Source organism: Poromitra crassiceps, assembly GCF_964638095.1.
Source record: "Poromitra crassiceps genome assembly, chromosome: 9".
Classification (NCBI taxonomy): Eukaryota; Metazoa; Chordata; class Actinopteri; order Beryciformes; family Melamphaidae; genus Poromitra; species Poromitra crassiceps.
In genome coordinates, this window is record NC_139630.1 from 35,472,689 (window position 1) to 35,488,881 (window position 16,193).

A 16,193-nucleotide genomic window follows, 5' to 3' on the forward strand; every position below is an offset into this window, starting at 1 on the left:
GTTAGCTTACTATAAATAGCCTTTTATACATTTTATTTTATGCCTTTTATATCTGATGCCAATGAGATCGGTTATAAACCATTGCAAATTATTTGGTCCCGTCTGTCGTTTCTAAATCATAAACGCAAGCATAAAAGTGGTCATCATCACTATGAGCTTCATTAGAAGACCTTAAGGTATTTAGCGAAAACAAAACGGTAACAAGTTGACTGAATACATTTGTGATTGCTGTCGTTTGGTGTCGTGTGTCTCAGTAGAGGACAGTCAGCGTGCAACACATCAACAACAAAACACTTTTGTGACGGTCAGTAGTAAAGCTGCTTCGGTTTAAAACCTTGTAATCGCATGTAGGCTCTTAATCACTTCCAATTATAGCGTACGCACCTCAACAGAAGTACAATGCTAGATGCTAAATTACATTATGTACAATTAATAATAGAGGTTCTTTTCCCCCTTTACTGCAAAAAAAACATTTTCTGTGGAAATAATGAGAGAGCTGTTGAAATGAGTCCTTAATTGTAGATGGTCCCATAGCTTAACATACTCATCTGATCAATTACAGGTGACATCAGAGGGAAACCCACAACACGTGCCGAAAATACCTGCAGGGAGAGACTTTCCCGAGAAGCCTGTTTCCTCGAAGTGGCTTTGACTTACCCTGGTGTTTTGGGGCTATTTACACACAAGGGTTTGAGGAGGTAGCCTAGGTAAACCCAGCCCCCACGTGACCTGCTCTCTCAGTTCCCTAGCGACTGAGAGCAGGTCTGAGAGCAGGTCACGTGGGGGATGGGTTTACCCAGGCTATTGAGGAGGCACATTACATACGGTTTCTTAAACAAGAAAAGGGTATTCTTGGGACTATATGGGGACCACACTCACCACAATACAGCCTTCAAAATGACCGCTCCATTGTTGTCTGTCATCATTACTATGAATGTATTATTATGGATTGATCTGGTCAGAACAAAGTCGATAAAACAATCGGGTTGTCTCGACCTCAATACTTGCAGGTTCAGGGACCATGAGGCCAGACGTCGTTACGCTGCACCCAGCCAGTCTGTTCTGATTCAGACATCAAAGCGGTGGAACGGATAGAAACCATGGCGTGTTTAAATCCCCCCCGGGAACTGCCGGCCCCATGCGTGTCCAGTGAGATCTATACATCGTAAACCTGCTTCCTCGACTTTACGAGCTGCACACATACCATGCGTCATCTCCACCAGGGTGAGGCCGAAGAGGTCCTGGAGAGCACGCAGACACAGCTTCCCGTCGCACAGCAGCACCGGCCTCCGCTCATCGATGAACACGTTCTCCGACAGCTGCTTCTGCACACCAACGAGGGACAAGTGAAAGTGAAGAAAAGTTTTTTTTTTTTTTTTTTTTTTTACTTATTACAGTGACATTTAGTGATCTGTTTGAGTCGAGGTTGACATTATTTTAAATCACAATATTTTAATTTGATACCTGCTGACTATGTACTTTATACTCTCTTATGTCAAACCTATTCGCCAGGACCATTAGGTCTCTCTGTTGTCTAATCCTGAAAAGTTAAAGATGTGACAGATTAAGTTCTTTAAACCCCAAAGCCGCTAATGAAAAGAGATTGTAGAGAGAAAGGGAATCCCCTCCGCGCTACATTTGTGTAATTATTATCCCCGAACAATTTATCGTGTGCAATGTGAAGTCTTAAACACTAGGGGGTTATCACACGGGGCAAATGTCTCGAGTATTCCCATACCTGACATGTGACATTGACATAGGGGGGGTCACAGGCGTTGGGGTAGACGCTCACGGCCTTCTTGCCGTTCAGGGAATAATCTCTGATTTCGGTCAGGCACTGCTGTACATCTCCAAAGCGTGTCGAAAGCCTCTCCATGTTCTGAACCAAATGCTCCAGCGTGCGCTCCTTGGCCTTGTCAGGCGTCGGTAGCGTGGGCTCTGCGTGGTGCTTGTCCGACGGCTCGCAGCGAGGCGAGCTGGCGCGGCTGGAGTCTCTGCTGGCCTGGCGGCCGGCTACCGCCAGGCTGCTGATGCGGTTGACGTGGTCCATGTCAAAATTCTCCACCGTGATGGAGGAGGCACTGGAGTTGGGTCTGTCCGACACACGATCGGACGGGTCCACAGAGCTGGGCTCGCCGCTCCTCACCACCTCCTCCACCAGCCTGCGCCTGCTGCCTGGGGAGCGAGCTACTCCGCCTCCAGGCAGAATCAAGTCCTTTATCCCCAGACGCTCACTGTCATCCTTACACAGGTGCTCTGAGTGCCTCCTAATCCGTGCATGGGAACCGGAGGTGGATTCTGGGTTGTGGGCAGAGGGTGACGACATAATGGGGGTCTCTCCATCGCACATCAGGTCTTTGGCTAAGAGCCGGAGGATGTATTTATCTGTGTTAGAAGATGGGAGGAAGACAGTTTCGTTGGCCTTCTGCCTGCCCACCATCAACAGCAGCATCTTGTCGCTGAGGAAGCAGAGACCTTTGGGTCTCTCGTTCTTCTGCAGGGAGATCTGCTGGATGTTTGGCATGGCCGACGCTGTGATGCAGTAGACCAGCACCATGTTGCAGGTGTTGGAAGCCACAGCAACTGTGGAACCACGAGGATCAAAGGCCACAATGTCTGGCACCAGAATCCCTGGGATACTGACTTTGCGGGTGGTGGTGACCTTCCGCTCGTAGGTGACCAGGATGAGGTGGGAGAAGTCCTGGCCAGAACCCGTCATGGTGTCCCGGGGCCGCAGGTGGATAAGGGGGCTGGGGTCAGAGCAACGGTGCTTCGACAGGAGGTGGGTTAGATCTACTGGGCCCGGGCTGGAGATGTAGGACCTCTCCGATTCAAACGACCTCCTCCTAGGGTCCACAGGGCGGTCTTCGTCTGACATGATGGTGACATGCCGGCCGTGCCTCTCTGTAGGCAAGTCGAAGGCTATGCCCGCATTCAGTCCACAGATTTTATCCAGAGGCAGCTCTGTGGCCACAGCTACCTGAACCTCGCCCGTGGCCTCGATGGCACAGATGTAGCCTCCCACGTCAAAGATGGGGCAGAAGGAGCAGGCGACCAGACTCTTCTGGACGTCGTTCCAGATGTAAGAGTGAAGAGCGCTGCCTATGGCCACCACCAGACGCGTGCCATCCTTAGTCCAGCAGGCACAGTGGATGAGTCCGTTACCTCTAATTTCCGCTTTGACTCGCCTGTTGTCCACCCTGACGGAGAACAACACGGAGGCGTCCTTCTTGGTCAGCACAGCCAGGACGTCCAGTCTGGGATGCCAGACGCAGCCTTGGGAGAGCAGGGGGAAGGGCTCGCTCATCTCACAGGTCTGGGTGCACAGCAGCTTGTTCTGCTCCAGGGCACTGAGCTGCAGCTGCCAGACGGTGATGTGCTTCTTGTGCTGCACAGCCAGCAAGGCAGCGGATCCAGAACAGCACAGCGGGCCCCACGAGAGCCCAAAGACATGCTCGAACTGCCCGATGACGTTGGTGTCCCCAAACGTCACCTCGCCGTTGACGAACGAGAGCGACGTTAGGCAGACCTGCTTGCCGTCTGTCCACGCTACCCCATGCAAAGGGTGGATGGCTTGGTGGAGAGTGTTGAGACCCGTCCTCAGCAGCTTTGCCTTGCCAAGATCCATCCCGACGGGTATGAAGAGGCTTGTTCAAAGATAAAGAGAAAAAAGAAAACCACTCATCAAAAGGTTAACATTGATGACAGAGACCGCATCTGATCTGAAATGGGTCTGGTGCACACGAGAAGCTATTGCTAGTGCTACCTACCTGCGCAGATTAACACAGGACAGATTAACATACAGCTCAGTGGACATGCATTGGGTCCGTGTCTCCTTCCAAGTAAACACCCTAATCCCCTCTGCCTGAGCTGAGGTAATGGTGACGAGAGCTTACACCTGCTTACGCCTGAATGACCTTAGTCACGTAGGTTCTGCTATAGCCTCTGGGCATAACTACGCACTTTGAGTAGGTATGAATCAATCACCCCAGTGTGTTCTGTGTTGACACTTTAACATTATACACTGACACCTGATCCCAGTGGGGAAACTGGGTTTTGCAGCAACAGAGACACGAATGGGAGAATGTCGAGAAAATACAATGTAAATAATAGGATATAGCCTCAGCCTTTGGGGATTATATAATATATAACAGACTACTGTTAATTTCAACAATAGAAGTTGGTAAGTAGAATGTGTAAATTATAAGTATGTGCAAAATAACTCATTCATCATCAAGTACAACTTACCTCCCATACGTTATATGGGATAAGAACGGAGAATATGATGAATACATTGAAATCACAAAATACATACAGGATGTGCAACAGATTAATAGGTCTACATTGAAAGCCAGAGCAAAGAACTTAATACTCTTTGGGTAGGTAAGTACTGGGTATTGGTACACGTTCTTATCACAATGGTATATTCCCAAGTTAGGCTTAAAAATAATAATAATAATAAATACATGTGATACACTGCCACACGAGACAGCGAATAGTTTTGCCAGACATGATGACATGCATTGAATTCTCCTTTTATATCACAATAGGGTAACGTTACAAAATCCACAAAAGCGTAATTTTACAGACATACCATATATCCTAAAGCATGGAACAGGGTCTCCAGGTAACCGGTCAAAACATGCCTATTGCCCACTTTCACGTTTTCCCGGTTGAGATGCGGTGTTCTACTTGACCCGGAAACAAAAACTTGTATTATGGGAGTTGGTTTTTTACCCCACCGTGTCCACTAGAGGGCGCTATCCGCTTGAATCTCCCTCTTATTCTGTAAAGCTTTGGAATATTAAAATTAATATGTTGACGCATGTCGACGAAATATAACGCAGGAAAAATATGGATGTATTCATAATGATCAAGCCTGACAGCTGCAGCGTGGTGTAGTGTAGCGTGAGTTGTAGATCAATCCGACCAAGCTGAAGACGACGTGGGTGGGGGTAGTAGTCGCTGTGCAGTGTGCATCTCGAAGCTGAGTTCTCACTTTACACAATCTTTGCTGTTACCACTGTGTGTGTGCTCTGTGCTGTGGTCGGTAGGTGGGGTGAATACATGGTTCCGCTCTTATAGCCCGTGCTGTAGCCGCAAAACAGGTGCCCAAATCGCTTTTTAGGCTGTATGTTTTTTAGACGTAACCGTTGAAATAGTGCAGCAATGGGCGTGGACGTCGAAACAATATCTCCCGGTGATGGTAAGTTGATTTCTTCGCTTGGTGTAGTAGGGGCTAGTGGGGGTCTGTTGCTGCTCAGCATGCTAATCAAACATCGGTGGCGTTAACATAACACTGCAGCATTGTTATGTATGAAGTATGGCGGTTCATTAAGCGCCAACTTAAAAGCGTCAATAAGACTTAAGTACCATGCTAGGACAGGATTGTAAATCGAGCCCTTGGCTTTGCCTGCATTGGCATCTTTGATCTTTCTAGAACTCTCCACAGTCTGTTACTGGGCTACATGGCTTAGCTATTAGCCTATGCATGGATAGTTCAACAGTTAAATGCATAATTGTCTCATAAGGAAAATTAGATTTTACTTTTTACTGACAGGGTACGTTTAATTAATTATCTCTCTCTCTCTCTCTCTCTCTCTCTCTCTCTCTCTCTCTCACGCACGCACGCACGCACACACACGCACACGCACACGCACACACACACACACACACACACACACACACACACACACACTGTCAGAGTGCAATTAGGGGCATTTGATAGCCCCCTAGCTAGGCTGGAAAAATAAAGCTACAGGCTAAAGTTTCTATATGGGGATATGAAACCACAGAGCAGGCTAATGGAATGGAAGGTACAAACGGAGTCCCACATGACATGTCTACAGGCAGACTTGGCACACTTGCCAGGAACACCCCGCCAGACTTAATCCAGCCATTGTTGATCTATGGCATTAGCGTCTGAGATGTACAAGCACATCTTAATGCGTGTTTTTCTTTCTCTCTTCTCAACAGGAAGAACATTTCCAAAGAAGGGCCAGACATGTGTTGTTCATTACATAGGTAACTGACTTTTACAGATGGTTGGCTTGCAGCAATCACCAAGCCAGACGCCTTTCCTGTCTCTTTTGAGAGGAAATTTGATCCTCTGTGTGCGTGTGCGTGTGTGTGCGCGTGTGTGTGTATGTGTGTGTGCGCGCGTGTGTGTATGTGTGTTTGTGCGTGTGTGTGTGTGCGCGCGCGCACATTCGTGCGTGCTTAATACACAATATTTGGAGTACAACATGGCACAGTATTCACCCAGGCTGTTAGAGCCTACATGCATGTACACACCAAAGATGGGCTGAGCTCCCACTGTGCCTAGAAGAGTTAATTTGCTTTGGCTTGATGGATAATAGTATCACATGGGGTGCATGCACCCTGCCAAGAAAAGACAAGAAAAAAAATCAAAGGAGAAACAACCACACACCCACAAAAAGGCATGCACGCACGCACACATCACGCACGCACGCACGCGCGCGCGCGGATGCACGCACATTTGTCTGGTTCTTTTAGCCTGTTTATCTCGTGTCAGATTGCCCAATTGTAGAGGTGGAGCAGCAAGACGCAGAGCCGGCCCATTTGGGAAATGAATCTGGGTTATTCTGTGCCCCAGGTTGCGAGTCCAGACAACTAGGTCAGACAGAAAGTCAACAAAAGCTAGGTTTCATGTCATCAGTCTGTCTGTCTGTCTGTCTGTCTGGATCACAGGGATAATTACATGCTTATAAGACGTTTGTCTGATTTATGCGTGAGAGTGTGAGCACAGAACGTGGGCGTGCAGACAAACTGTCATGTGCGTGTGTGAGCATGATCACATTTGCATGAGTCAATAGGCAGCCCATCGCTTCTCACCTCCTTCATGTTGTTGGGTTTTTCTCCATCGACATATTTATCTCTGTGGTTTTCTCCCTAATTGTTCTTGGCCAGTTCCCCCTGCTGTCCCGGTCATGGCGCCACCCCCTTCCGATCTGGGCAGAGCCGTAGACTAGCTGGCACATGCTTCCTCCGATACATGTGCAGTCGCCACCCGCTTCTTTTCAGCCGACAGTGAGTTTCAGCGGCAGGATGTAGATGTAGAGCGTGGGAGGATCACACTTTATTCCCCCCAGTTCCTTGGTTCTTTTCTACGCTAACTTCAGTATTTGCCTGCTAAGACTCCATTAGTGCCCCACCACCCCGTAAACCCCTACCTGCCCCATTCTCGGATTTAACTTTTTATTGACACACTTCCTGTTTTTCTGCCTCTGGTTGCATGTTTTCCCATTGTTCTGATAACATGATGATTTCCTGCTGTTTTCTGTGCTACCGATTGCACAACGTCCTGCTGTTCTGGGTTGTAGTGATCTGGCTTTGGTTGCAGAGTCCCGGCAGGTGTATAGACTCCTTAACACCAGGCTGTGCTAGAGGGTGTCGAATCATGGCCTGTGTGTTTGTAACGAGGAGGACGATCATTTTAGTGTGACAGAGTGAATGTAGACAGGAAGAGCCTGTGATGCTGTCTGTCTCATTCTGTCTCTCTGTTTCGAGTTTTCTCCAAGGCAAGGCACATGCAACACGCAAAGGGCTATTGATCTATTATTATATAATTTGGAGAGATCTATTGGGAGTACGGGGCAAACAATAAACGTGTATATGGGAACCATAGCTGTACGCGTCAGGAAAATGTGAAAATGAGGCTTTAATGTTGAACAAAAGTCCGGAGGAGATTAGTTGAGCTATGTGGTTTTCTTAGATCCAATTAGAGGATTTGACTCAATTAGTAATATAACATCAGATATCATATGCACTAGTTTCATGACAACCATACACAATAAACATTCTAATTTGTCATTGTTAACCTGGTGTGACTTGAGTAGTTATGAACCTCTTAAAGTGAGTACTATTCACCACTGGCTATATGGGCTATTGTTTTCCTGGCTCTCAGTATTGATTGGCAAACGGTGATCCCAGAACATAGACGAAATTATTTTATATTCTGGTTCGTCTCATCGACCTTTAATTGGTATGTAGACACTGTTGCTCAGTTGCTCCGGAATTTATATGAAAGGTTAAGTATTGAAAAGATTGACGCATATTTACTCCAGGTGACAGGTCTGTGCAGACCGTGTTGTGTCAGTGCTGTAGATTTGGGACTTAAGCAGCCTATCCGGTCCCGACTCCCAAGTCATCAAGCTGGCTGTCAGTGCAGCACTCCAGAGTACACACACTTCCTCAGTTAGCTTTCCAGACAGCAGAGGCAAGATAAGCTGTAAGGGTGGAGAAGAAGGAGAGAGATGTGATAGCATGGTGGGATTTGAACCCAGACTAACATTACAACACGCACACATAACACCATACCCTGCCCCTTTCCATCTTTACTTTCACCATTGGGATTCTAAGTATGCACGCATAGTATACACACACACACACACACACACACACACACACACACACACACACACACACACACACACACACACACACACACACACACACACACACACACACTCACACACATACACACACACACACACACACACACACACACACACACACACACACACACACACACTAGGGCTGGGCAATATAATCGTTACAGCAATATATCGCGATATTTTATTTCCCGATACTGTATCGATACATGGACGCCAAGTATCGCGATATAATTTTTTTTGCATCTGGTGATTCCCACCCCTAATCGATACTGTATCGATATTTCCCATATCGATGCGTTCAGTAACACTCAACACTCAGTAGTTTTGACTAAATTTGTCCACTAACTTATCAGTATAAAGTGATGTACATATTATTACACTACCTGGGTGGTACACAGTGTGTTGTATCTTTAGCTCTATTATTTAATTTTGAGTAAATTCTGTAGAATATCGCAATATATCGCAATATGTATGTATATGTATATCGTGATACAATTGTATCGTGACCCAAGTATCGTGATACGTATCGTATCGTGAGATCCTTGCCAATACCCAGCCCTAACACACACACACACACACAAATGTGTGGTGGGTGACCTTATGATGGAGCCAGTGTAGGGGGGGGGGGGGGGATTGTGGGAGTAACTTTTGCCCCACTGTCTAAAAATGGGGGCATTTTGGGGGCACTTTAAACAAATATAGTAATTCGTGCATACATTTGCTAAAGCCCAGGGGTCATCATCACCATGAGACAGGCAAGGCTCCTGGTGTTACCACACTGTCAGGAAAACTCCATTAGAAAAGATCTCTCTCTCTCTCTCTCTCCCTCTCTCTCTCTCTCTCTCTCTCTCTCTTCCTCACACACACTTCTGTCATGCCCGACTCTGACTGTGAGTCTATTAATAGAGCAGCAGTTAGCTACAGTAGCCATTCCGCTATCAGCTGCACTCACATCTCTTGACAATGCTATGTTAAGAAGACAAGCAGCCTGGCGTGGGAACAGGCTGGACCCACGGAGACGTGTTATCGTTTTACTGTTGGATTATTGAGAACACTATATTTGCTGGCTTGATGATGCTTTCACACGTCTACACACTGGGAGGCAGCCCAGTACACTTTGTATTGCTGGCCAATGAGCAGCTTGGAAAGCTCATGGTTCAATTGCCTCACTCAAGGCCAGGGAACATGGACTGTGGTGTGAAGTGGCTATTTAACATGAGAGTGCTGCACGTTGGAAGTTCTCATGTCCAGATTTTCTCATCCGAGCCGGAGAGTTGAGCCAGCGACCCTGCGGTCACACGCTCATGTAGATCCTTTATCAGTCACTATCAAGAAAACCAGGTCTTGTGACTTTTATGATTGATGGACTCTGACGAGTCTGGCACGATGATGACATAAAGTGTTGTGGGTCTCCAGTGACAAGGTGGGGGACTCCGCTGATTATGATGTCATGCCTAAAAGACTGCGCTGATATGATGTCATGCCTAAAAGACTCCGCTGATATGATGTCATGCCTAAAAGACTCCGCTGATATGATGTCATGCCTAAAAGACTCCGCTGATATGATGTCATGCCTAAAAGACTCCGCTGATTATGATGTCATGCCTAAAAGGGGGCGGCGTTTCTTACCATGTTATATGAAACGTGATGAAATGGAGACCTGATGACACTTGGTCTGGTCAGAGTGTCACACAGGAATAGACTGAAATAAATGCCGCCGGGGGGTAATTTAGGAGATGGCAAACTCTCTCCTTTCAGGGGAGAATGCTATGCCTGAATGTCTGTGGGAAGTAGCCTTCAATCACAACATCCTCGTGCAGTATCTGTGTCAGGAGTGGGGCATTCGTCTCAATTATGAAGTTAGGAGGACGTTGCGAAAATATTCCCAACTACATGTCCCTCAGTTGGTCATGCTCGATATATGAGGCATTTTTTTCTCCATTGACACATCATGCTTGCGAGCAGCCGGCTGCAAACACATCAACTGTGTTTGTCTGTGTTTGTTGTCGAACGTTTGATTGGTGTGCCATGGGCTTTAGGCTAAGGAGGGGCTGGGCTGGCAGCCGTCCTAAACAGGCGCTCAGACGAGATACAGTCAACAGAGTCAAAATAACCTCACCCCGTCCCCGTGTACCGTGGCACCTCACCCCGTGCACCATGGCACCTCACCCTGTGCACTGTGGCACCCATCCCCGTGCACCGTGGCACCTTACCCGGTGCACTGTGGCACCTTACCCGGTGCACCGTGGCACCTCATCCCGTGCACCGTGCACCTCACCCTGTGCACCGTGGCACCTCACCAAGTGCACCGTGGCACCTCACCCTGTGCACTGTGGCACCTCACCCCGTGGCACCTTGCCACGTGCACTGTGGCACCTCACCCCATGCACCGTGTCACCCGTCCCCATGCGTCCCAGTGCACCATGGCACCTCACCCCATGCACTGTGGCACCTCACCCTGTGCACCGTGGCACCTCACCCGGTGCACCGTGGCACCTCACCCTGTGCACCATGGCACCTCACCCCGTGCACCGTGGCACCTTACCCCGTGCACCGTAGCACCCCGTCCCAGTGCACCATGGTACCTCACCCCGTGCACCGTGGCACCTCACCCCGTGCACCGTGGCACCTTACCCGGTGCACCGTGGCACCTCACCCTGTGCACCGTGGCACCTCACCCCGTGCACCGTGGCACCTTGCACCGTAGCACCCCGTCCCAGTGCACCATGGCACCTCACCCCATGCACTGTGGCATCTCACCCGGTGCACCGTGGCACCTTACCCGGTGCACCGTGGCACCTCATCCCGTGCACCGTGGCACCTTACCCCGTGCACCGTGGCACCTCACCCTGTGCACCGTGGCACCCCGTCTCGGTGCACCGTGGCACCCCGTCTCGGTGCACCGTGGCACCCCGCCTCGGTGCACCGTGGCACCTCACCCCGTGCACCGTTGCACCTCACCCCGTGCATCGTGGCACCTCACCCTGTGCACCGTGGCTTCCCCCCCCCCGCCTGTGCCACCACCAAGCTGAAGGCTCTCACGCAACTCAGGAGAGAGTCTGGCAGTAGGCCTGCCTGAGGGTGTTATATTTCCACAGAGAGAGACCCCACCCCTGCATCGCTGCCAAAATAATGATAACAGAGCAGTGCTACAAGTGGTGCGTGGAGGCTGGGCTGCTCTCTGTTTGTTGGCTTTTCTTTGCTTAATACTCCAGCCTGAGAGAACTGTGTGTCAAACATTTAGTCTCACAAATATACACTGTAGTGAGAGACATGAGGAGGGCAAGACATGCTTTACGTTGAGTTGAGGGTACATTGCAAAGTGCAAACCTGCCATAACTGAATGAATTATGTTGAAATGTCTGCCTTTTATAGGACGATCCAACCTGTCATTTTTCCTCAGTGGGAAACTAGTAGCAGGTGGTATTTGCCTTGGTGCATGCACCTGATGACTCCTGCCTTGGACTGAGCGCAGCCCCACTCATATCTGGACTACAGTGATTCTTGGAAGCCATTGGGCCTACTAAGTTTAGAGCGAGTGAAAGGGGAGACTTACGGCATACAGTACCAAGACTGACTAGATGAGATAGCTACCGTCTCTCAACTTGAGTGATGACGCTGTGATAGATAAATCAAAGGCTTTTCCCGGGGCAACCTCCAAACTGCAAAGTGGGCATTGTGGAATATTTTTCACCTGGCCCTTTGACTCCATGCAAGACTGCCAAACACTCATCTCAACTAGGGTTGCACAATTCATTGTCTATAATGGTTTTATCGGGATTTTAGTTTCCACAATTAATAATTGTTTGTGCCGCCCACAATATTGAATCGTTTCATTTCACTGTGTCGACGAGGTGAAAAAAATGCCTGTTCCCCTGATCATACCTTGATCACAATGCATATTTGGGATTTAATTTTGTCCACAATCGTAGGTAGAGCTGTACTCAAGACAGAACGTATCTTAATTGGCATGTATGGTATGTATGGTCTGTGTTTGCATGTAAAGTTGTGCAAAGAAATCCTGGATATTAACCTCTTTCCTTGGACAGCCGCAGTGTAGTGCTTTTTCTAATGAGGTGTGCTCAGTAGCCATGTTTCATCATTAGTCATTAACAAGCCCTCCTCCACTTCCCCTTGGTACTGTGTGTGATATGTAACACCATGCGCCGCGGGAATGGCCACTTGCGCTTGCATAAAATAGCGCAGATTAGTTCATTTCATAAAGACATTTAAATTCTCTGAATAGTATTTGTTTACTTACAGCTGTATACAGTATATATATATATAGCTCGTGTGGGTGGGGTCGTGCACGCGATATGGCGATCACAGACGAGACATGCTCCCGAAGTCTAGACCGTTGACTCCCCCGGCACTCGAAGGGTCTCTCTCAGAAGGTCCACTTGAGTTATCAGATGGTGGTTGTGATGGCATGGCGCCGAGGGCATATTAAAAATGGCTATTGAAACGAGGCCAGTGTGTGTGTGTGTCTGTGCCTTTGGACGTGTTGAATGGTCAGTGTACTGAAGGAGCACAGTGCTCCGTTCCCCTCTTTCTCCCTGTGGTCTAGATACAGGCAAGCAATGGCCTACTTCACTTTAAAAATAATCCACCAAACCAGGCCAACGCTTCCCGTTTCACATTCCCTTTGTTCATTTGGATAATTGAAACAAGCCCAAGATCTTGATAAGAAGCCCCCCCGACAGAATAATTCCTCTTTTCGGAGCCAACCCTCACGCTGCTGAAAAGCGACCCGCCTCTTTCCCTTTCATCTTGAAATACCTCATTCCACACCATTTCAGTGAGGGTTGGAAGGGCATGCATAGACATGGCATCAGTAGTGTCCTCTTCAACGTGGCTGTGTTAAGAAGACAGTGGCCCAAATTGGGCTTCAAACGGCCCAAATTGGGCTTCAAACGACCCAAATCTGGCTTCAAACAGCCCAAATTGGGCTTCAAACGGGCCAAATTTTTTCGCCGGCGCCCGAAGCGCGCGTCGGCCCGTATCGGCCTGGCCTGCTTGGTATCTAATGCCCGGCCTGAATTATGATCCCAGTCCGCCCCTGCGTGACATGACACTACTTTGTGTGATGTCACACCGATGACATCACTGATGACATCATCACTAGGGATGCAAGATATCGTCGGCTCGGGATGCCCCGATGTTAGTCATTCTGTCTATGATGTATGATGATTCTTGTCATCGGTGAATGATTATCGGCCGTAACGGCAATTTTAGTATCGTATATATCTGCCAAAATGTTCATATCGGTGCGTCCCTATCACCGATGACATCACAATTGCTCGAGTGACATCACTGTTGACATCATAATTGCTCGAATGTGAATGTAGTAATGCCCCCCCATTATGACATCATTATGACATCATCGGTGAGATGACCTCACTATTCACCTTATTCACCACCGCGTTCAACGCAAACGTATTTGTTCTTCCGGTTCAGCGCTAGTTGCCTACTGTGGCTAATATTAGCCGCTAGTTAGTTATGTTATATGGCAGTAAAATGCCACTGAATGACCAAATTGATATAACTTTTAAGTAAAGGTAAAGTCCCACTGATTGTCACACAATGTGTGACATTTGTTCTCCGCATTTGACCCATCCCCTGGGGGAGCGGTGAACCCCCCAATTCCAACCCTTTGATGCTGAGTACCAAGCAGGGAGGCAAATGGGTCCCATTTTTATAGTCTTTGGTATGACTCGGCCGGGGATCAAACTCACGACCTCCCAGTCTCAGGGCGGACACTCAGACCACAAGGCCACTGAGCTGGTATTTAACCATTTCGAGTAACACTGTTTCCATACGGATCACCAGCGTTAGTTTGTTGTTTATAACGTGGCTATATTCATAACGTTTTATATCTCGGATGCGTTATTTCGAATCCCACATAGGTTACACCTGGTGCAACCTATGTGGGTTTCAGGACGAAACAGTAACGTCATCTTTAGAGCACAATATTCCTGGAATGCAAGTTTAACTAAACAGTTACATGTCCTCTGCATTCTACATAAAATTAAGATATTACGGATTGTTTTATTTTGTATGTTACATACTTATTGGCCAAGATATGTTACTTTATGGGGGAGTAATTCTGCCAGTTTAGGAGGGGAGTGTGGGCGGCCATCTTGCCTGCAGGGTTTTTGGCAAGTCTAAACGGAAATACTATTACGAAATGACGTAATGCGGAAGCGTCCATGTGTGGGCAAAGAATAAGGTGAATAGTAGTGGCCAGGTCGGCCACCACGCCTCATCATCGCTGTCTGTGATTTCCCTCTTGCAGGTATGCTGCAGAATGGGAAGAAGTTTGACTCCTCTCGAGACAGAAACAAGCCCTTCAAGTTCAAGATTGGCCGACTGGAGGTGATCAAAGGATGGGAGGAAGGAGTGGGACAGGTAAGAGCGGAAAGCAAAGGTGGTAAACTACATCAACAGCATCTGAGTACATGGTGATCATACTTCTTCTTTGTTTCCTCCTGCCCCAAAAGATGAGCCTGGGCCAGAGGGCTAAGATCACCTGTACGCCGGACATGGCTTATGGGGCGACCGGCCACCCCGGGGTCATCCCCCCGAACGCCACACTCATATTCGACGTGGAGCTCCTCAAGCTTGAGTGAACGGGCCAAGGTTGAAGGTTAAGGGGGGCTACATTTTGCCACAGCCTATTTTCACAGGGAGACCATACCGGCTGCTGCCTCCCACACCGTCCAGCTACCGTTCTTCCCCTTGATTTCTACCATCTTCTTCAGTTCAACATTTAAAGTATCTACCGCTGCTGCTATGTTGCCAACTTGTCATATTAGATACTGCCCGAAGGCTTTCACCACACACACACACACACACACACACACACACACACACACACACACACACACACACACACACACACACACACACACACACACACACACACACACACACACACACACAGAGTTTGGTTTCTTTGTCTTAAAATGTTTGTCACTTGGTTTACTCACTTGTTTGTTTTGTTTTTTCATTTCAATTGAGGCTGTACATTTTGTTGAATCAAGAAGAAATCGATCAGCTGATGGAAGCCGTACTACATTGCAATCAAAACATACTGCCTTACAGTTTTAAAAACAGAGGAAATGGTACGTGTTGAAAGTACAATACTTCTGCTCTGTATCTTAACTGGGCATTAACAACCACTGTCTGCATTGCCACTTTGATAAAAGGTTTGTCCTGCTGAATGCTATGAATGATGTTGCTGTGTTTAGTATATTTTATATCCCTCATAAACATTTACTGCAAGTGTACCGCAGAAAGAATCCAAATCCAATACTGTACAGAACTCTTTAAGAGCCATGGCTACAATGACCGTTTTATCGATCAACTCTTAATAAAAATGGCGTGTACAGTGTTGAGAGATTGAGTTTCATGTCCAATTTTGTCTGTGCGTGTGTGTGTGTCTCAGGCATTATTGTTGTAAATATTGAGAAATTAAGTGTAAAATGATGTTTCAGGAGGGCTTCTGGATACATTATTTATTAAAGTATGCAACATTGCCCCCTTCTGGCCATTTCCTTCAAGACACGACAGAGCAAAGTAGCTGTTATGGTCGCTGACGCATTTTCGCCAGATTAAATCGCCCCAGCATGGGTGACACCTGCAGCCCCCAATATACTACTACTGAGATGATTACTTTTAAAAGCTAAAGAAAAAATTTAATATATGCCTTTTACAACAATAATGTCCTATTATATGCATAGTGATATGATATCCACTTACTGTCAATCATATGCA

General features: G+C 47.7%; 2 protein-coding genes across 2 annotated transcripts in view; one reads left to right on the forward strand and one right to left on the reverse strand.

The window, feature by feature from the left end:
• Positions 1 to 4,663, reverse strand: part of wdcp (WD repeat and coiled coil containing) — a 5,676-nt gene extending 1,013 nt beyond the window's left edge. The window contains exons 1-3 of the mRNA XM_083643405.1: positions 4,595 to 4,663; positions 1,739 to 3,647; positions 1,205 to 1,325 (exon numbers count right to left, since the gene is read on the reverse strand). Of these exons, the coding sequence (XP_083499531.1) occupies positions 1,205 to 1,325; positions 1,739 to 3,628 (2,011 nt within the window). The 5' untranslated portion in view covers positions 3,629 to 3,647; positions 4,595 to 4,663. The remainder of the gene's footprint in view (positions 1 to 1,204; positions 1,326 to 1,738; positions 3,648 to 4,594) is intronic.
• Positions 4,664 to 4,930: 267 nt separating this feature from the next.
• On the forward strand, positions 4,931 to 15,812 carry fkbp1b (FKBP prolyl isomerase 1B). The gene is made up of 4 exons (XM_083643766.1): positions 4,931 to 5,206; positions 5,977 to 6,024; positions 14,713 to 14,825; positions 14,918 to 15,812. The coding sequence occupies exons 1-4, from the start codon at positions 5,170 to 5,172 to the stop codon at positions 15,044 to 15,046; spliced, it is 327 nt and encodes a 108-aa protein (XP_083499892.1). The 5' UTR covers positions 4,931 to 5,169; the 3' UTR covers positions 15,047 to 15,812.
• The last annotated feature ends 381 nt before the right edge of the window (positions 15,813 to 16,193 follow it).